General features: G+C 49.0%; 1 protein-coding gene across 3 annotated transcripts in view; it reads right to left on the bottom strand.

The window, feature by feature from the left end:
• The window catches only part of VASH2 (vasohibin 2), a 29,805-nt gene that overhangs the window by 3,021 nt on the left and 5,921 nt on the right, over positions 1-20,863 (bottom strand). For all 3 annotated transcript variants that reach the window (XM_021390407.1, XM_021390406.1, XM_021390404.1), the window contains 5 exons: positions 18,852-18,940; positions 17,129-17,185; positions 9,998-10,072; positions 3,385-3,766; positions 1,545-1,660 (listed from right to left, as the gene is read on the bottom strand). In XM_021390407.1, coding sequence (XP_021246082.1) covers positions 1,545-1,660; positions 3,385-3,766; positions 9,998-10,072; positions 17,129-17,185; positions 18,852-18,904 — 683 coding nt within the window. In that variant the 5' untranslated portion in view covers positions 18,905-18,940. The remainder of the gene's footprint in view (positions 1-1,544; positions 1,661-3,384; positions 3,767-9,997; positions 10,073-17,128; positions 17,186-18,851; positions 18,941-20,863) is intronic.

A 20,863-nucleotide genomic window follows, 5' to 3' on the forward strand; every position in this document is an offset into this window, starting at 1 on the left:
CTGGCAGCGTATAGTTTATGGAAGCATTTAATTTGATAGCTGAGAGCCTGGAATAAACTATTCTCACAGCAGAAAAGCAAACATGTCTCAGTTTTTAAGTACTTAACAGAAGAGAATTATAGAAGCAGAACCATCCAGGCTGGCTTTAATTGAAGAGAGGGAGGGTAGAGGGATGGGAATGGAAGAGCATCCTTTCCTAAAACAGAGGAAGGAAGAAAGGACACTGGGAACTTCATATAGTGCATCTCTCGCTGGTCTCAGATCCTGCTCACAGCACCAGTGCTATACATCCCCATGAGATAAGATGCAGGGATTGGTTCAGAGTACCATACAACCGTAGATACGGCCACAGTGCCTACATTGCACTTCTGTACTGCACTGGGAGAGATGCAGAGGGGACCCCATAACTCCAAAAGAACCCAGCAGATGAGGCCAGGGTGGAGCAGGGCCTGCCACAACTATGATTATTCATGCACTAAGCAAGGAGCTCACAGTGATGACGCCTAAAGCACAGCATCGTGGACCGAGTATGAATTCACAAGTTAAAATAAAAGCCTGCTGTGGAATCATCTGGTGCTAAACTATCTGGAAGTTATCTTTAGAAAGTTAGCCTAATGTCTTTGTTAGCCACTTTAAAATAAACAAATAAGTGCTGAGACAGCAGTCCGGGAGCCTATTTAAAAAGAGGTGATCATAAATGCGTGACTAATCTGGGTGACGTCTGGGCTTTCGCAGTTGTCAGCTTCCTGGCACCAAGCAGTGCAGCTCGAGCGCGACTCTTCCGCATCTAAGGTATGGAGTCTGCTGGTGGCTGTAAAAGGCCCGGCAGCTCACTTCTGTCCATTTAGAGGTATCGCTAGCGGTCGGAGTCCGCTCCTCCCCACTCCGTCGCAGAAAAACAAATAGCTACGAAGCATGAATGAAGTGGCCTGGTTTTTTAAACCAATTAAAATCAAAGGTTTACAGTGGAAGAGGTATTTCTGCTTTGGCAAGAAGGCTGACTTCTTCCACAATCCCCTAAGCTGGATAGCAGCCCAATACCAATGCTACTCATGGGAAATCCAACTTCTTTTGAGGCAGTGATAGCTGAGCACCCCACACCACTGGGAGGTCTTCTCCTGTTTCTAATACTTAGGCCTGAACACCCCAAAATGTGATCAAACTGCTTTCCTCCCTGTAAAGGCCTCCTGCACCCCAAGGTCTGTTATTTGTTTCTCATAAAAATGTACTGCGTAAAAACTGAAAAAGAATAAAAGGTGGAAGCCACATTTCTACTGTCACAGCCATCCAACACCCTGTAGAGCTGAACCAAACAGGTGTCACCAGGGCTTCCAGTGACACCATACAGAGGAGCCATCAGGGACAACAGCACCAGGACAAGCAGCACTGCCAGCCTGGAGAGTCTCTCAGGCAGTCAAGGTCCTGGTACAGTTTTCCTATATATGTCAGTGTCTACATTTTGTACACTGTCAAATAATAAATATACCATGCCCCCAACCTTGTACTGCCAGTGATGGCAGCAGTGACAGCACAGGAGTACTCACGATTTGTCTCTTCTGAACGGCCGTCTCGGAGGGCTGGCCTGCCTTCGGCGAGGGGACAGCGACTTACCCCGCGACCTCTCCTTCATGGGAGAATGGGCACTTGAGGGCTTCAGAATCTGCAGGAGGTGGGGAGGGGAGGGAGAGGTGTTCCATGAAGGCAACAATTCATGAAAAAATAAAGATTAAATGAAGGGCCTTAGACAGTAGCACAGATGGCACACACAGAGCCCTCAGTCCCTTGGGGTTCGTTCAAATGTTGCCCAGGTTAAGAGGAAGCCCATCGGCACAGCACTCATGCTTCAGGCTATTTTTAAGATTCAATCCTCCAAGTCAGACCCCTTGCAATGTAAATGCTCCGAATTAAATGGCTCAAGCTCTGAATTAAGTCATCTTGTGACTGACTTAGAGGAGGTCAAGGTGGCATAAGGCACAGACTTAACTCATGTGGGCAGAGCTCAGCACAGGGCTTTCAGCCCTCAATTGTGTGGGGCTGTGGTCCTGGGCTTGAGGACAGGACACAATGGCACAGCTTGGTACAAACACAGAGCTGGTGCCTCTATCAGAAGCAAGCACAAAGTTCAGGAAGCTGTCCACCCGCATGTACTTCTTTAACTAGAGCCCATTCAAGTGTTCTGCTCTCCAGATGGTATTAGAAGTGCATGAAAAGAGAAGGGCAAAAAAAGCTTTATTACAATGTAACCAAGCATATTTGCCTATGATGACATCAGGGTACAAGCCGGCATGGCATCCTATCTGTGCCACTGCCCCGCATGCGGTCTCTCCTCTGAAGCCCTGTAGATCACTTTGGCTTCAGCATCTTTCACTGCTGCCTCCTCCCCCTGCGCCCCAGGCACGTGCCCAGCAGCGAGCACAAAGTCATAGAGGCAGCAGTGATGCTCGCTGGGCCCACCTGGCTGCAGCACGGCTGCAGGACACAGCCCTCTCTGTCCTGGTGGGAACCTTGGGGGACTCCCAGAGATGGACATGCACCAGAGGCAGAGTGAGGGCACTGCTCACCCCTGCCGCCCTACTTGGCAGCACAAGAGAGGGCTGTCCTGCTGTCACAAATGCCAGCAGCAGCACTCCGTCAGGGGGCAGGGAGGCTGTCTCAGCCCCTACCAAAAAGGCACATGGCTGCCATGTACGAGCCATTCCTCAGCAGGGCAGGGTGTGGGAACTCAGAATAACTTGCATACCTCTCCAAAAGAGCCAGCCCCATACTTAGCAATGCACCTGCTCAGTTCCTGCTGCCAGCAGAAGGCTGGAGAGGCCCCAGCTCCCCTTTTGCCTGAGCTGTGACCGGCTCCTTGCCCACAGCCGTGCTGGCAGCACGCTCAGGGACACCCCTCGTCCCAAGGGCAGCCAAACCCCGCAGCCCTATGGCAGCGAGCCCTCTCTCCCTGTGCTTCCCTCAGTCCTGCCAGGCGTTTGCTTTCCTTCCCTCCCCACCTCACCTACCTCGTGACTGAAGCACGGGTGGTGGGAAGCATGCCCTACATGGAGAAGTGACTCTCCTCAACATGTGCTCGCATACCTCAGGGACTGCCATCATGCTCCTCTACAGACTTGCACCTCTCAGCAGATAGAGGAAAGGCCCACTTCCCTCTGCTGCAGGCATCCACCTCTATGTAATGCTGAACCTGCCTGATTTGGAGCTGTACAGCAACCCCCCCCAGCTCCAGCCCCAGTGGCCTCCTCTGGCCACCCTCATCCAGAGCTGGGAAATATACAGAGAACAATCTGGGTGCTAGCTCCTCGACAGCCAGGGAAGAGTGTGGTGTTCCAGTGTTTCACAGGCTGAAGGAGAGATCCTGGAACTAAAACCAGGCACCAGACCTACCTTCATCCTCATATCCCTGGCAAACTTCTCCAGCTCCTTCCTGACTTCTGTGCGCATCATTTTGGACACATTGAGGACCAGCTGTTTCCACTCAATGGGCTGAAAGCTGTGTGGCTCATGTGGGACATACAATCCGATTTTGACTTTTTTGACTGAATGCAAGTACTTTTTATAGGAGTCTTCAAATTCAAAGATGAGGTCGCTCAGAGTTCGGTAAGTCAGAGGTTTGTCCATTAGATCCGAGCGCCTGCTCATACCCAGTGAGCCGTACCGGCCATTGCAGTAAATTCCAAGCACCACATGATGAAAATAGTTCCCTGAGAAGTGGGTTTTAAAGCTGATGGGGAATCGTTCCACAGAGGGCTGCCCATTTGTTAGGTATCTGTGTGCAATGAGTCAAAGAAAAAACGGGGTTGAGAAGAGTGCACCACGTTACAGCTGTGAGACCTCCAGCAGTTTTCACTGCCAGGACCCATGCAAACACAAATGTATTCTCACTGTGCCCCAGCAACAGTCAATACTACTAAAGCCCATTATACTGCCTGGAGAATAAGACGCAATTGTTCAGGCAGGAAAGGGCCTGACTCTACCATGCCTGCGGGGAAGAACAGAAAAACAAAGCAACAATGACAGTGCTCAGTGCAGTATGCTGGAGGAGAGCATCCACCCCGAGTCCCTGGGAACTCCTTTATCTGACACCAAAACCAAAAGGGAACTGCTGACACTTGGTAGGACTCAGGCCGTTTATCCTCATTTTCACACATCTCGGCAGCTGTTAAGCAGTACAAACAGATCAGAATCCTCTCCGGGGTTACAGATCTGGCTTTCAACACCATCCTCAGTCAGGCCACTCCTCATACAAGACCAGTTTTGTACATGTAACACGTTGCTGAGATAAAGACAAGCTCTTGGGTTGACGATTACTGTTTCCAGATTAGCACAGACACATGGCCAGGAACAAACCTTTTAAAAAAGCAGAATTAGTCCCTGAACTGCTGGCTAGCCGTTCCAAATGCACCACAGGAAGCAGCCGAGGGCCAAGCTTTCTGACAGCAGTATGTGATCTCAGATGCGAGCTGCGTGCTGGCCCAGGTGGTTTCCTCAGGACATCAGTGACACTCGCAGAAGGGGAAGGACAGACAGATTCCCTCACACAAGCGAGTCCGCATCAGTGCTGAGTCTGTGCAGCTCCCTGTTGCTAATCCCGAACAGCTGAGCCCCAGCTCCAGGCGCTGAGGCTCACAGGGTCTGCTGGCCCTAGACAGGGCAGGTGCAGTGACAAGGAACAGCTGCAGCACACTTCAGCACCTTTGGGGTACATCATCCACCCAACACTTGCCAAATTTCACATACTCAAACATTTTTGCCACACTCAGAATCAGGCCCAGCGCTATTGTGACAAGCGGAAAACTCAGCCCACTGCCATCTCGTTTAGGTCACCTTGCTCCAGGCCCTAAAAGGAGCATCCTGCATCTATCAAAGTCACGTTACAGTAACTTGTCCTACAGACAGTTTCTTACAGAAGCCCATTGTATTTATCAATCCGTGTAACTGAAAAAGCAGTATCTTTTATTAACACCTATGAAGCATTCGAACATCACCACTATTTTCCTTTCATTATGAAAGAGTTTCCTCTCGCTCCCCAGCGCCCTTCTATTGAGCCCACACAAAGCGTGGCGGCCGCCTGCCACACATACACACTTCCGCCACCAGGCCTTGCAGAAGTTGCAATTTAATCTCATTAAACGCTGGGTAGGAGTAAAAGGCTCCTTTGAGGATGGAAATTACCCGCCATCAAACAACTCAGCAACAACTGCTGTGGAAATTAACCTTTAGGTACAGGTTGCTTCTGCCGAGGGACTGCTTAATGAGAGTCCCCACCCGAGATGAAATACACAGCAAACGGGCTTCCCCTCCGCCCGTGTGTCATTATTAGTTCTTTTCCTTTCTGCTCTGCCCAAGTAGAGCTGTATTGTAGCAAACAAAAGGCAATGACATGCTGACACCACGGCTGCAATCACATTTCTGAGCCAGGCCTGTAACTGCGGGACGGAGAGTCAGGGAGTAAATTACACGGCACAATGCTGACACAGCACGGAGCAGGAGAGGGCACAGGCAGCTGAGAGGAGAGCTCGGTGCACTCCAGATCCCGGTCCCGGTGCAAGTCCAAGCAGCTTCCCAAGGTCTGGCCACGGGGCTACACAGCCAAAAATCAGTACTGAGGGATGCTGATCTCCTCAGACATCACCCAGGACGGCTATCTGTCACCTTCTGGGTAACCACCTCCTGCTCCAACACAGGAAACACATAAGGACAACACCTGGAGCTCCACCAGGGGACACAGTGATAGGACAAGGGGGAATGACTTCGAACTAAGAGAGGGGAGATTTAGACAGAAATTCTTTATTCAGAGGGCAGTGTGAGGCCCTGGCACAGCTGCTCAGAGAAGCTGTGGTACCCCATCCCTGCAGGTGCTCAAGGCCAAGTTGGATGGGGCCCTGGGCAGCCTGAGCTCGGGGGGCAGCCCTGCCCACGGCTGGGGCTGGGTGGGTTCTGAGGTCCCTTCCAACCCAAACCATTCTTTGGTTCTATGAACATGCTGAGCTAAGGCATGATCTGAGTCAGACTCTGTTTTAAAACTCTGGAGCAGAACTAGATTCTGGATGTTTGGTTTTTTTTAAATCTATATACCTACATGATGACTCCAGCAATGCTTTACAGTCAGCCCTTCTGAGTTTTAATTTATTCCCTGGTAAGCTCCACTACCAAAAAAGTCCCACAGAAATCCTAGCATTCTTCCGCCCTGTTACAGACCATTCCCTAAATAGGTGCTCCCCACTGAGGAGTACAGAGCAGCTCCCAGCCAGAAGAGGAACTCTTCATCTCATTCATTTGCCAGAAGCAAATTTAGAAAGGGTTTTCTCTATTGCTTTTTTTTATTTTTAAGTACATAATCTGAGCGGGATCTTTCCATGTGCTAGCACTGCGGCTCCAAGCTTTGGACACTGACATTTCTGGAAATAGGCCTTAGCAGCTGATGCCATCTACGCAGCAGCAGCTGGCTTCCCAAGGCTACCCGACCTTGTGCTGCTTATGACCGGCAGCCTCCTGCAGCCGCTGGGAACTGTAGCCAGCTCAACAGGTGGCAAGGGGACAAGCTGTGGGGGTGCCAGCCCACCGGTGCCCAAACCAGGAGAGTGACTGTCACGCACCCTGTGACAGCAGGCAGGGAGGCTCAGACAGCGAGCGCAGGCCAAGGCGGCCCAGTGCCAGGGAGGAGGACAGGGCAGCCTGGCTGGCTGGGCACAGCCGCTCATGGGCGCCTGCAGCTGACACAGCACTGAAATCCCTGCTCTGCATGGCCCTGCTGACTGAGCAGGGAGCCAGTTCTCTAACGCCCAGGTGCAGCTTGAGATGACTAGTTCAAGGTTAGGCCACGAAGATGAAAGTGATGACAAGCCCTCTGAGCTCTTCCCAGCTACCAGAGGGGCTGCAGCTCTTCAGCAGACCCCTCCCTGCCTCTATTCCAGTTAGAAAACAGGTCAGGCTGCAGACAAGCTTGTAGAAAGCAAGGAGGGGATGGAGGGGATGTCAATATCCCAGACACCCTGCAGTGACCACAGGAAGAAAGTCTCCCCCTTACCGAAGCACTTGCTCCCAGCCAGGAACTTGCCTGCAAGGCAGGAGGGACTCCAGCAGTGAGAAACATCACCCAATGATTAAATGGTTAGAGTGTAAAGCCACTAAATCATCTCTCCTCCTAGGGCACCTCCACTCTCCCCATTTAATGACATTATCAGACAGCAGGAGGTCTCATACACTGCACAGGTCTGCTGGTTACCTCGCATGAACCAGGACAGGGGCACTGCAGTCAGTGGAAGTAAATTAGATTCACCTGTCACAGACAGCACTCTGCGGACCCCTGAGGTTCTGTACTCACCCTCTGTTATTTTGCTCTCCACATTTTAATAAAGAATACAACATGGATACAATTCCCTCGCCACCTTTTGGTTTACTACTCCCTATCCTGAGCACAAGTAGTTTCGATCCTTGCTCATAATGGATGTAGTGAACGCACCATTACTCAGCTGATCTGCAGCTGAACTGAGAAGCATCCTGGGGAAAGCAGCAGGAGGAATGCCTCCGGTTAGGCACTGCTGAGCAGCCCATGAAAGCAACATGACACAAAGCCAGTTCAGACAGCTGCGCAGATGAGATCTGTGCAGGCTGCTGCAATCGATATAATGCTGGAAGATCTGTACGAGCTCTTGGTAATCTCACAGCAGCTGTTCCCTTGCTGTGTGCAGACAGAATAGCTCAGTATTTTACTCACTGCCAGATAAAAATGCTTCAAAATCCAGTGCGAAGGCAATTATGCAAAACTTAATTCTGCACCAAGAGGGACTGCTGAAGTATTTTATAAGAAGTCACACTGCAAAGGCAATTGCACAAGCCAGCAAGCAGCTCAATTAAATGACACCTTGCTAAGCCACTCTGTGCTAGCTGAGCTCTGAATGGAGGCTCACACTGAGGGTCCACCGTCAGCAAAGCTGGGCTTTGCTCCTTTCGGTAGCCAAGCAACAGAACAAGGCCTGTCAGCACACCAATCACAGCAGTACCCTATTTCTGGAGGCAGAAAAGAGAACCAGAGGTTAACACACAAGCACTAGGATGCTCAGCTCAGCTGGATGCAACTCATTGATGCGACACCCAGGAGAGCGAACAGAGGGCAGCAGCATCTCTCATTTGGAAACTGTCTGGCCCTGGAAAGCATGTCATAGCTGCTGCTTCATCGAGTACACACCTGGGAGGGTGACTGAAGATCAGTCTCACAGCTGGTGAAAAAAAATCAGCCAAGGACATGTTATAACAGAGATCTGCCCCAGAAACACACCTGGAGCACACCATGGGGCTCCGCAGGGACACAGGCTTTGTAAGGGCCACTTCCAAAAAGCACACAGTCAGGTGGCCCATCTAATTGTCACTGATATTCTGTGTGCCCACACCTCGCCTTTAACATAAAACCTAAATATTTTGTTGGTATCTTTTAGCTTCCTTTAACAAATGTGTAACTAGACAACCACCTCAGCAGGCAGCGCCCCTGTTCTCACACAATGGACTTCCAACGCAGGAACTGGAAATCAAAGGAAAAGAGACAGCCCTGTCTCACTCTCCCCTCAAAGCCTTCTCACGAGGTAATCTCAACTAAAAGCCTTCCATAAACATTTTGAAAGTACTATCTAGAGACAGAAACACTCATTCAAAGCTCAAAAATCCAACACCAAAGAAACTTCAGATGATACCAAATAGTATAATCCAGAGCTTTTAACTGTTTGCCCCCAACCAAAAAAAATGAAATCATGAAAAAAAAAAAAAAAAAGCACGAAAGTGACGAAAGCAGGAAAAAAAACTTTGGAAAAAAAGGATTTTTCAGAAAACAAAAATAAAAGGGTCTAAACTTTTCAACCAGCAAGAATACTCTTAGGTTACCATGGTCATCCGTATGTCATCACTGTACTCACCCTCCGTTTGAGTTCTATGTGGTTCAGTACTAGAAGTACAGCACCAGAATACACACTGACACTTACCAGTACTGCAGAGCAGCATCAGCTCCTCCTGGGGATTTCCTCCCTGCTTTGTTCCCCAAATAATATAAGATAGAGTCCTGACACAGGTAAGCATGACAGGCCTATAGACACTGGTGTCAGCGTGAGCCACCTGCTGCCACCAAGCCCTCAGGACTCCAAAGCCGACAGCGGGCCCTGCCAGGGCAAGCGGAGGCAGCAGCACGTGGGGGCGCAGCTCCCAGACACCCCCTCACCAGCACCGGGCACTACAACACATGCCAGTTCCTTCTGCCACGAGAGGGGGCAGCAGCAGAACGCGGCAGAGACGTGCCAGGAGCCGCTCTGCGTTGGGGTTTGGTTTTCTTTGTTTGAAATCAAAACTGATCCGTTGTGGTGAGGTATATCCAGTGTACAGCTGTACTTGCAGGCCTGCCTTGCCCTTTTCCAGCGTTTAGGGAGAACGAAGTTAGTTTATCAGTGAGAGCACAAGGGGGTCAGGAAGCGAGTCAGCCTCCCAGTGAAAATATCCTTGTTATTTTCTGAATCTGAGTAGGAAATAGACATTACATTAAGGTAAAGGATAAACGCTTTACTACAGTATACACCTGTTTCTGCACAAAGCACAACTGTGGGCTGAGACAAAAAATAAACACAACTTTGTTATGCAAACATTACACAAACACAGTACAGAACTGATGGTAATCATGTGTTAACGAGCTCCAACAGCAACTGGCAACAAATGACTAAAATAAGGAGGGATCACACGGACAGACACTTATGTGGGCACTGTGGGTCAGATCCTGATGTTAGACGGATTACTAAGGCAGGAGGCAAAGCCAGCACGGCCGCTGTAACATCAGCTGATGCTTGTGAACAGCCTCCCACCTCCTTCTGACACATCTGGACAGCTCGCCGATCCACAGCACGGACAGTCCTCAAGCTGCTTACACTCACCTTTGCCTGTGCACATCTCAGACACCCTCCAGGAGAGGTGATATGTTCAACAGTGCTGCAGAGTAAGAAGTGACAGACACATGAAAGGATACATCCCCAGGATGACTGCTTCAAGGCATTTGATAGGTAAGGACTCCCTGGTCATTTCTCTTGCTGTTTCCATCAACCTAGGACAGAGACAAAAAGCTTTTAGTCCTTATGGTTGGAACAAAGTTTTCTCATGCTCTGGGAACCACACATCCCATTTCTCATCTCTGCAGGAGCTAGAAGTGATCTGAGGTTCGCAGGGAGCTCTTTCAGGTCACTGCGTGGGTCTCTGGGGCTGGAGGGGCCTCAGAAGATACAGAGGACACAGCCTCCTGCCGGGTAAGTGCAATGACCGCAGCAGCGCCTTGTGAGCGGGAGACAGCTGTCCTCAGGAGTGCTGGAAGAACAGCAGCCTCCTGCACCGCGCCATGTCAGCCCACCCCTAGGGCTGCCCGTTAGCAGCTCCCCTGTGCACCACAATCCCCTCAGCGCTGCAGAACATGCCTGCACTGAGCTGATCCCCTCAGCAAATATGTCCCTCTTTCAGCTGATGGCTATAGTTGCAGGCTGGAATTTCAGGTGTTTTATCGAAGTCTGCTCTGCAGCAAGCAAGCTCTGCCAGCACAGACATCTCACATTACTGCAAGTTGAATTATCTTCCTGCTGCTCCCCATCTCCTCTGGGCTGCCCCAAACGTAGGATTTCCTCCAGGAATGCAGGAAGCGACACATCCCTGGGATCACAGCAAGCCCATGAAATTTAGTTACAATCTGGACTCTTTAAAAAAATTATCAGGAGAGAGAAGAGTGATATTAAATGGCAGGAAGACAATGCTAAAAGCCGAAACAAAGAATGACTTCTATTTTGAAGTCTCCTCTAACCCTCCCTGAGGAGAGCTTCATAAAAAGAGAAATATTTCTACCAGAGAAGATGATGAGAATATGCATCTCAAGCCATTAATCTATTTTCCCACTTCCCAATTCACCCATCTCATGCATTCTAAACCTCGTACTCAGTGCAGCTTCCACTGCTATTACTTCCTGTCACAGGGATTCCAGACTAGAAATTATCTTTTCATTTGTAAACAACTGCTCTTTACACGCTGCCTGTCGTACGGCGGGCACAGCAGGGCCAGCCTGCCTCCACCATGCTCACAATCAGCGACAGGAGCCCCAGCACCAAGCAGCAGGTCTGGCAGGGACACAATGGGGTCCCTTCATCCCCCCGCAGCAATGCAAGGCAATTCCTGTGGCTGCTGGGCTTGAGGTCACCACCTCATCACTGCACGCAGCACCGGCTCTCCTAACAGCCGCCTGCACAAGCTTCCTGCCATCAAGTCGTCAGCTTGGATATAACGTTAATGACCCCCCAGCCAGGGTGGGAGGCTTCAAAGTAATCGGCCTAAATGAGCAGCCAAATTAGCCCCGATATATCTGTCACTGCAATACCCATAGTATTTAAATACTGAGTTCTATTTAACATATGCTCTGCTTGCAAGTACAGCCCTTCAAGATGCTACATGATTATTAAGATACATTTAAATTGATCAGGAGAGGCATTCTGCTTGCTTAAAAAAAAAAAAAACAAAGTCACGTTGATATACTGTGGCTGTCCACTCTGAAGCTAGCAGCTGCTCTCCCATTCCTCTATATAGCATCAGAGGCTAATTCAGATTGGCAGGGAGTATGGCAAGTCCTCTTGTCCAGATCCTGCTCCCAGCATCAGGTCGCAGGAAACGCAGCCCTCCCTGGAAGGACAGACTGGGTGGGAAGCCCAGGGCCAGCTGTGGTCTGGTGGGCCTGGGGGCCATCCTGCTCAGGCTCTGCAGAACTGGCTCTCCGAACTCATGGGCTCAGCCATGCTCCACCAGGCAGCTCCTGGGCAGAACGAGCCCAGGTCTCACCTCAGCGTGGAGCAAGGAGGTGCTCAGTACCCCTGTGAGTTCGTGGAGCACAGAAACCAAGCCAACTGAGGGCTAAGCAGAGCCCTGAGGATCTCTGCATCCAGCAATACCACCCTGTCACGCCCAGTCCTGGGCAATACTCAAAGTTTACTTTTTCCTTCACATTTGCAGCACAGGCCACACAGTTTGTGAATGACCCAGTTCAATAACCACCCAGAACCTTTCTGCCACTCTTAACAAGCCTGAGTTGAACCACAGCCTTAAAAACTGCATTTGCATTGGAGACAGTCTTCAGAAAAACCCTAAGCCACTACTTTGCCCCAAGGTAGTACAAGCCAAACCTCAATCGCTCCTCACTGATAATTTTCCAGCCTACTTTGAACTCGGTTCTCAAAGGCTTGGGAAGCCACCAGTAAATCCATCCTATACTTAACCTCACATCTAAGAAGGTCCCCTAATGTTTAAACTAAATCTTTATTTTCGCAATTCAAATGAGAAGCTATTTCTGCTATCCACGGTGGACATGGAGACCATTTATTAACTCTCTTTTGCAATAGACATTTCTATACACAAAAGGCTGTAATCTACCCACTCCTCTGCAAACACGACAAAGCAAACCCACATTTACTATTATTGTTATAGCCCTCCCTCCCCAAGCTTTGCTGTAAGTCATGTTTTCTAGACCTTGGGCAATGTTTCTTGCTTTCCTTTTGTTCTCTTTTCACTTGTAGCCCTTCACTTGAGTCCACCACACCAGTACAAACGCTAATTATCTTCTCAATCCACCTACCCTTTTGCAAACAACCCAGTGTGCTGTTGGCCCTGCTGACTCACACTGAATGTCTTTAAAAATAAATACATAAAATCGGATCCTTCTCTGCAAAATCAGCCTCCCGTTCTCCATCGAGTATCCTCACAGTTGAAGATTCCCAAAACCATTCCCTGCAACTGCCCTTTTTAAAAATACTGCCTGTTTGTTCCAATCCACCTCCTCCTCTCCAAAATCCCTCTGAATCCCAGCTCAATCTTGCAAAGCCTTGTCACTTTGTTCAGCTTGGAGTGCAAAGCACATACATTAGCAAACAGATAGTCTTATCCACACCCTTAAAGAAAAAAAATCATTGACTTGGGACAGATATTGCACATCTCAACCAACAGGCTCTGCTAGACCAAGAACAAGGTATTGTCTACATGCCACTTTCTGAGCGCAGCTTTTCACCAGCTTGGGTCCTTGTGTCAGAATTGTTTTATTTAGGCTGGACATCCCCGCCTTATCTGGAAGCTACCTAAAGCCATACTGAAGTGATCATTTCTGCAACTTCTCCTTTATGCACAAAAGCCTTTACAATCTCACAGAGACAAAACGTGTCAAATTAAATTCATGCTGCCTGTTACTTACCACCTTATTACGTTCCAGACACTTGATTATCTGCACTAGAGTTTTTCCTGAGATTGCAGATAAATTGGAAGTTTCTACCTAAAATCTGCCAGGCAGGTATTTGTCCCAGACCACAGTTAACACTTCTGCCTCTGATAAGCATAGCTAACGTGAACAGGCTACATGCTTCTCCCTCCAGGTCCAGTCCTTGGCACATGGTGATATCTCCTTGTAAATTGACTCAAATCTATTTCAGAGTTTTTAGGTGCCCACTTGAATTACCATCCTTGGTTTCTCCATGGAGTTGTTGTTCCTGCCTCTTTAGGATGCTTTCCATTTAAGACGGCAGCGACTGCAGGCATCCCATGTGAAACACAAATGCCTTTTGCTCCCTGGTTCTTCACGAGGGCACCCTTCCCATCTCACATACAGGTTTAGAAAAAAGCTTCAAACCTGTTAGCATGCCCAGTGCTAGAGGATCTCACCAGCTGGTGCCTACCACACTCATTCAGAGATGAACATGCTTAGGAGAGTTAAACAGTCTTTCCTCACCAAGGTTCCTACAGATGTCAGTAAATCTCGTAATAAAATCCTCCCGCATATTTTCTACAAAGTTCTCCTTCTCCAGGCCTTGGGACTTGCATGAGGCCCACAGAACCTCCCTCTTCTTGGACTTTCAACAGCTCCTGACAGGTTTACTCTTCCCAAAGAAAGCAAAAAGAGACGTGAAAAGCACCAACAGGAGTAAAGAGAGATAAAGCAACAGGCACCGTTCTCATGGATCTTCTCAACACCAGTTTGTGTCAGTGGCAAAAGGGCTTCTCCCACACGCTGAATACAGTGATGTTCTCCCTCTGTGTGAGAAAGAAGCAGAGGTTCAAAAGCCTTCTGCAGTCTATTGTTTGGGAACGGGATGAGCCCATTTTCCTTCACAACTCCATCAGGGTTTCTTAATAACATGGTGCGCTGAAACAGTACTGTGGTTTTTCTCCTCCCTGTTATTTGGCTGCATGGTTCCCACGTGACTGCTTCTATCGCACTCCTCTTGCCATCGATTATCTGCCGCCACAGAACGGCTCCACCTTCACAGCTCAGAGCCAGCTCTGTGATATCTCAGAGCACCCAGAATCCATCATTTTTTGCTTCAGCTGGAGTTACAACGACCAAACAGCAACTGAGTGGAGGGAACAGCACAATACCACACCTACCTACCGTCCCCATTACTTTCTGCAGAACAGAGATGCTTGCTCCACATTGTGGCTCACGTGTCCTAGATCAGAAGCTTGCAGAGGGTTTATTGCTTGTTGTACAGCCAGTAATAAAAGTCTATTAGAACTGAATTAACATTTATAGACATTACTAGATATGTGGAAATACATTTTGTTTTTCTGAAGCTCTGACATGATCTGTGCTTGGGAGCTTTAAAGAGCAATGACTAAAGAATAACCAATTTTTAAATCAGAGTTGTTGTACAAACAGAAGCTGTAATGTAAGTTCTGCCAGCATAATCCTGTATGCAAAAAAGAAAACCAGTCCTGTCGGTAAGTGCCTGAAACACACACATCCCAGCCGCACTCTCACACCTACCATGTATCAGTAGAGCAGAACTCCATCGAGCATCCTTTACTTACCCAATATGGAAGGGCCCACCACAAAGCCTAAACCAAGGACATCGCCCTCGGTCAGGACACCCATGCTATGCCTGTAAATCTGGGTTCTGTACAAGTACAGCAAACCCAGGCAAGCTAAAATCCAGTTCTAGATACACGCTGCCAATACAATAAGAACGAGACAGTTTTTAGGATCACATCTCTACCACCCCTGACTTACAAAGCCATACCAACACAATCTAACATTTTCAGAAGCATCGTCTGTGGTCTAGACAAATTCACAGGGCATCAAGCCGTCTAGATGCAAGGTGATAGCTAACTGACTTTTTCATAAAAGAGATTATAAAGACAAGAGTTGTATCAAGCCTGCATTGCTTAATGTTACGTCTTCCTATGGATAATTCATGCTCTCCTTCCTAAGCCCAGCCAGGCATTTTTATTCTTTCATGTATCACACTGATGCTGACAGTAAATCTCCATAATAGTCCTCCCTCCATAACAGAAATACTCATTAATATGCTCCAGCTGCTTTAGGACACTTTCACGTGAATTTATGAATATTCATAATTTCTACCTAGCACTCAACTTCTTTGTGTCCAGCCACCACTCTCACAAAGAGAGGCTGCCAGAGATCTCGTAATACTTTCATTAGCCTGAGCCTTCATAATATGAAATAAACAATATGCTCAGCATCAATAAATCACCACTCTGGGAACAGTCTCAGCTTCCAAGAGTTGGTGGAAATGGATAGTGCAGCATCTTGCCAGATCCACTTGCAAATACAAACCTTGCTTTGCCAGTGGGCTCCTGCATCATTTCAGCAGCAAGTGAGGGATCCTACACACATCCTGTGCCAGGGCTACTTCTGTCCATTAGGTCAAGGAGCAAACCAGTGCAGGCTTAGCAGCTAACACTGTGCAAGTCCAACGGAAGAGAGAGGAAGACAGCTGTGCCTGGCAAGCCAGCCCCTAGTAGCCAGACCATTTCCAGGGGCCCTCGCTGTAGCTCTCCAGAAGTCCTGTCACCACAAAGTAGATTGCTCAGAAGTGTTGCAGTACAAGGAGAGAAGCCAAACGTGAGTACCCAAGCCAAAACATTAAGGGCAGATAAATGGAGGAAATGAGACCACTTAGAAGAGGATCAAAAGCCCTGATTACGTCTCCACGCTGATTCACTTTAAGGAAAAAGCACTGTTCTCATAAGCCAGACTTTCATCAAGCCAGGAGAACACAGACCTTTCAAGTAGTGAGTTCATCTTATCCTCCACTTCCTTGCATAAAATAGAATAAATTTAAAAATGAGTGACCAGCCTGAAAACTGGTTTAAGCCTCTATAAACCCATTTATCATTCAAAGCACAAGATTTCTTCTAAACAAGTTCCACCAGTACAGTAAAATTGCATAGAGAAAAGAAGTGGGAAAGATTGTTGTCAGCAAGACGAAAACATGAAGTCTGAGCTGTGATGGGAAGAGGAATTTACAGCAACACATTGTTAGTGACACACAGCTGGGGAGAGCTAGACAGGACAGCCTACGGGAGTCATTACATTCTGCTTATCTAAATTTTGCCCTATAAAAAAAGGCACAAAGTTGTCAATATATAAAAAAATATTAAAAAAGGCACAAAGTTGTCCCACCTCAACCTGCCAAGTTACTGGATCCTTTCAAAGAATTGTCATACAGCTCTTACATGCAAGAGGTCCCAACTCTGTTGCCACACTCCCTGCACACATGTTCATATTCATATTGTGCAACTCATTGTCATCCACAGCATGAGTCAACCAGGTGGAAGGAATGACAAGATGAACAGTAAAGGGAGAAGCAAGACCATGACTTGAGCTACTCCTTTGTGATCCACCAAGGTGAAATAACTGAGCTCAAGATAATGTCAAGATTTCTGCAGCACTGTGCACAGTTGATCTTTTCCTACCATCAGCAATGGTATTACAGCGCAAACCAGAATATCAAGACATACATAGTTTCCATAAAAACAGCCCAGCCCTCCCAACCCAACACCAGCAAACAAGAACTGAATTTTTCCAACCCTGCACATTCAAGCTTGGCCAGCTACACTGTGGCTACCGAGCAAGTTCAGCCCTTCTCCCTGCTGGCTTGCTATGAACCCTTGTGCCATGAGGCAGCAAGCTGGGACTCTCCTTGCAAAGGCAGTGACACACAGCTATGGCTGTGCCAGGGCAGACTGCAGCACTAGAGACCTCCCACACCACTACATTGCTTTGCATCAGCTGAGTGCCTGCAGCATTTATTGGGGAGTGGGACAGTATACCACCTCCAGAGACACTTACCCACTTAGAGGTCTGGTTTTTCTGATCTCGAAGAACTGAGTTCCCGTGTGATTGTATCTGAATTTTGAATGTTAAGGAAAGCAACTTAAACAGACAAACAATAAAATCACAATGCTCAAAAGGTTAATTTTGTTACATTACAGAGATGAAACCCTGGCATGAGAAATAAGACAATTACATTTTTCATCCATCCTTCTATGACATATTAATCAGCATTAGGTAGAGAATCAAGCGAAAAGGTCACTTGTCTAATATGACACATTTGGCATTTGGGAGTTGTGAATTCTCTTCTCCTCTAGCTCTCATTTGCCATTGGGTTACGTGAGAGTTTGAAAAAAAGTCTCCCCTTTGGACAAGAGCCCAGACCAACCAACATCATTCACTGTTTCAAACAACTAATTTCCTTTGTAAGATTTAATTCAGTCAGTCTGTAAACCAACCATATGGCGATACATCTATTTACACTTAGCAAATATAAATAATTCCCTAAAATACACAGTGCACTTAAAATGGAACTAGCCACCTAAGTGCAACTCAAGAACAAAAGTTAACACCACGAGCGTATGAGAGTTCATCATGAAAGATGCCAGAGTACAGCCACCCACCAGCCAAATCCCAGCACGGCACAACCAGCACAGCTGCTGGCTGCATGACCATGGCTATACAAATCTTCAGCTTGCATCAGGATGTTCAGAACTGACTTCAGTTAGAGTTCAGAGTTCTCCAGAGAAAAAAAAGAAAAAAAAAAAAAAAAAAGAAACATCTTTCCTTCCCTCCCACCTTTGAAACTTAATTCATGAGGCCCTTTCACAGAGCGCTCTGAAAACATACAGCCTCCTTCAGCCCTCAAAGGAAGCCAGGATGCTGCTCCCCAGTCCCAGCACACTTTGAAGCTTGTTTGAACACAGAGCCAAACCCGACCTCTGAGACTTGTTCCTGCTCCATAGCAAAGTGCAGCATTTCAAAACCACTGGAGGAAAAAATGGGTTTTTTTGAGCTGCGTGACATGGACTCCCCTCCAATGCAGCCCTCCTCCCTGCAGCCCTCTGCCCAAGGGGGACTGCACAGCACTGCCTGCCCTTGAGCTGCTGCCTGGGCTTTGATCCCAGCATCTGCCCTGCTATTTTTGGATGCTCCTCCAGCTGCTACCCACATCCCTTCCTAATCCTTACCAGGACTTCACATTCATTCCTCATCTTCGCCGCTTCCCCCAGCACACACACACGCACAAAAGGAGAGTTTAGAGAAAAAGCAAACAGAGAAGAGCAGCCAAGTCAGCATCCAGGCCAGCAGCTGCTTCCCCCAGCGTTATGTGTCAGCATGGGGAAGGGCTGGCTATCAGGCACAGGGCAGTGACAGAGCAGCAGGGAGGCCGGGTTGATGTGTGCTGCTCCAATGAAACCTCCAAGCTGGGACATTTGGAAAGGGGCCTTCCTTGTTATCACCCTTAACACAGCTCTCCCAGGGGCAGGCTGCAGGGCTGGAATGCAGACGCATGCTCCAAGACCTCCCTCCCTTCCACAGCTCCTGCTTTTCTGTGGCTCATTACAAGCTTCAGAAAAGGCTCAAGAAGCCTGTAGCAGTGCTGAGAGGTGTCCCTTCAACCCCGATGATCCCCAGCCCTCGTGATCAGCTCCAGCAAACCCTGCTAACCCGTGAGGCTGTGCTCCATGCTGGACACACGTCAGCCTTCTCTGCAGAGCTCACATTGTGCGGAGGATACTGCAGCATCTTCATGTAGCTCTGTATTGCCTGCAGCCATTCTGGGATGGACATGGACAGCTTGTAGTTGGGCACCGGCGGCACTGAAGGCTGGGCACAGAGAGAAGAGAAAGAGGTCAGACAGCTACTACTCGCCACAGGAGGCTGAGGTACTCAGACAGAGGTGTGCACTTAACACCGTGCAGCACTGCAACACACAACTCCCACCTGAGTGAACTTGGGCACCGGACAAAGCCATCCCACTTGTGACAGCAACTGCCCACACCCTGCAGCGTGGGTACAGGACAGGCCCCCATGCCTTTGTGGCTACACACACAGGCTCCTCACAGAAATGCAATTCCAGCACTTGCTAGGCAGGGATCAGTGGGGCCAAAAGGCCACCTGAGGGGACCAGATAGCTAACGGTATTAAGGCACTTAGAGACTGTACCATAATGGGATTTTTTCAGAAATCCCCTAAGGCATCTGCTGGTGCCAAAGCACCATCTGAAGCCCGGCCCTCAATCCACATCTAATCCCCACAGCTACGTGGCTCCTCAGCCCACAGCCACACACGGAAGGGGCAGCTCCTTGTCATCACCCCCCTCCTGCAGGGGCAAGGCTTAGAAACCAGGGGTCAGCACCTATTAAAACAGGCGGTGCCTCCATCACACAGACCTGGCTGCCCAGGCTCCCACCTCCGCTCCGAGTGAGCTGCTCAGCGTTTGCTTTGTGACAAGCACCTCCCAAGGAGACCGGCAACCGCATTCAGCTTGCTACTACTGTCAGACAATACACAGGCCTTGGAAAAGGGAAAGGAAGAGACTCACACTACTGACACACAAAAATGTGTTTTAAATGGGAAGCAGACAGATGGCTGTGGCTCCAGCGTGCTGCTAGCACTCTCAGTGCAGCAAGAGGCATGGTAACCCCACAGACAGCTCTGCTACCACAACAAGTCATGAGCGGAGATCGTGAGCGCTTCTTAGTCACAATTTCCAGGCATACGCTCTTCATTAGAGGTAGTTCTTCAGTTTCATCAGTTCCTTCCACCCCCAGCCCCTTTGGCTTGGATGGACCAGTGTGACAGGGCTCAAGTTTCAGGAGCATAAATAGTTTAAAAAAAAAAAAAGTGAATGAAGGTTTCCAGATGTAACAACTCCTGCTGCTCTCCCTCCTATACAGACTCTCCCATAAGATAAAAGCCTGCCTGCACTGCACATGCACAGCACACCGAGGCAGTGGGGCAGCCCTCACCCAAACTACAGGAGCTGGACTGCTGGAGAGCCTTTAGGCCCCCAGCTGCTGGGGGACGGGATGGGTGCTGGGACACACAGCCCCTGCTGCTCACAGTGCAGGCACCCTAACCATCAGGGCTGGGCTGGGCCCAGACCTTTTGGTGCTGAAACCTTCCGTGTCAACATCTTTCCCACATGTGTGTGAACTACACACGGAACAAAATCACCAGAGCACCGTGAGAGCTTGCAGCACGAATGGCTCTGGACTGCTCTGCATCTTGGGCCAGCTCCAGGCACAAACGTGGCTATGCAGGCACCAGGCCCACACTGGTCACACTGCAGCCAGGCAAGCTGATCTGGGCCAGCTGTGTCCAAGGTTCGTGGGCAGAGCTCCACCTGCCCAGAGCCCAATCCCTGCGTATTTCTGAGCGCCTGCAGCTCCTGCTAATACCATTGGAAGCACAGAGGTCCCAGCACACCCCAGAAGGTGCTGTACGCTCTCAGGGACTGGGCAGCATAAAAAATACTACGGTTCCCAGCTTCCTAACCACAGGTCCACCCCTGGTTTCCAGAAGCACCCACAGAGTTGGGGCACAGACAGTGGTGGGAAGCAGAGCGGGGATGGGAGTGGCAGAGGCAGGGCTGCAGCTCCTATCCCTACCCTCGTCTATCTGCGGGGAGCCTCTCCGTTCCTCTGGTCACACTTTACACCAGGCTCAGAAAGGGGAACTCCTGCCAGGGCTGTCATGCTGTCACAGCATTTGTTGCCTGGCATTGTCCTACTCCTCAAAGCATAG

This window comes from Numida meleagris, chromosome 3 (assembly GCF_002078875.1).
Source record: "Numida meleagris isolate 19003 breed g44 Domestic line chromosome 3, NumMel1.0, whole genome shotgun sequence".
NCBI classification, from domain to species: domain Eukaryota; kingdom Metazoa; phylum Chordata; class Aves; order Galliformes; family Numididae; genus Numida; species Numida meleagris.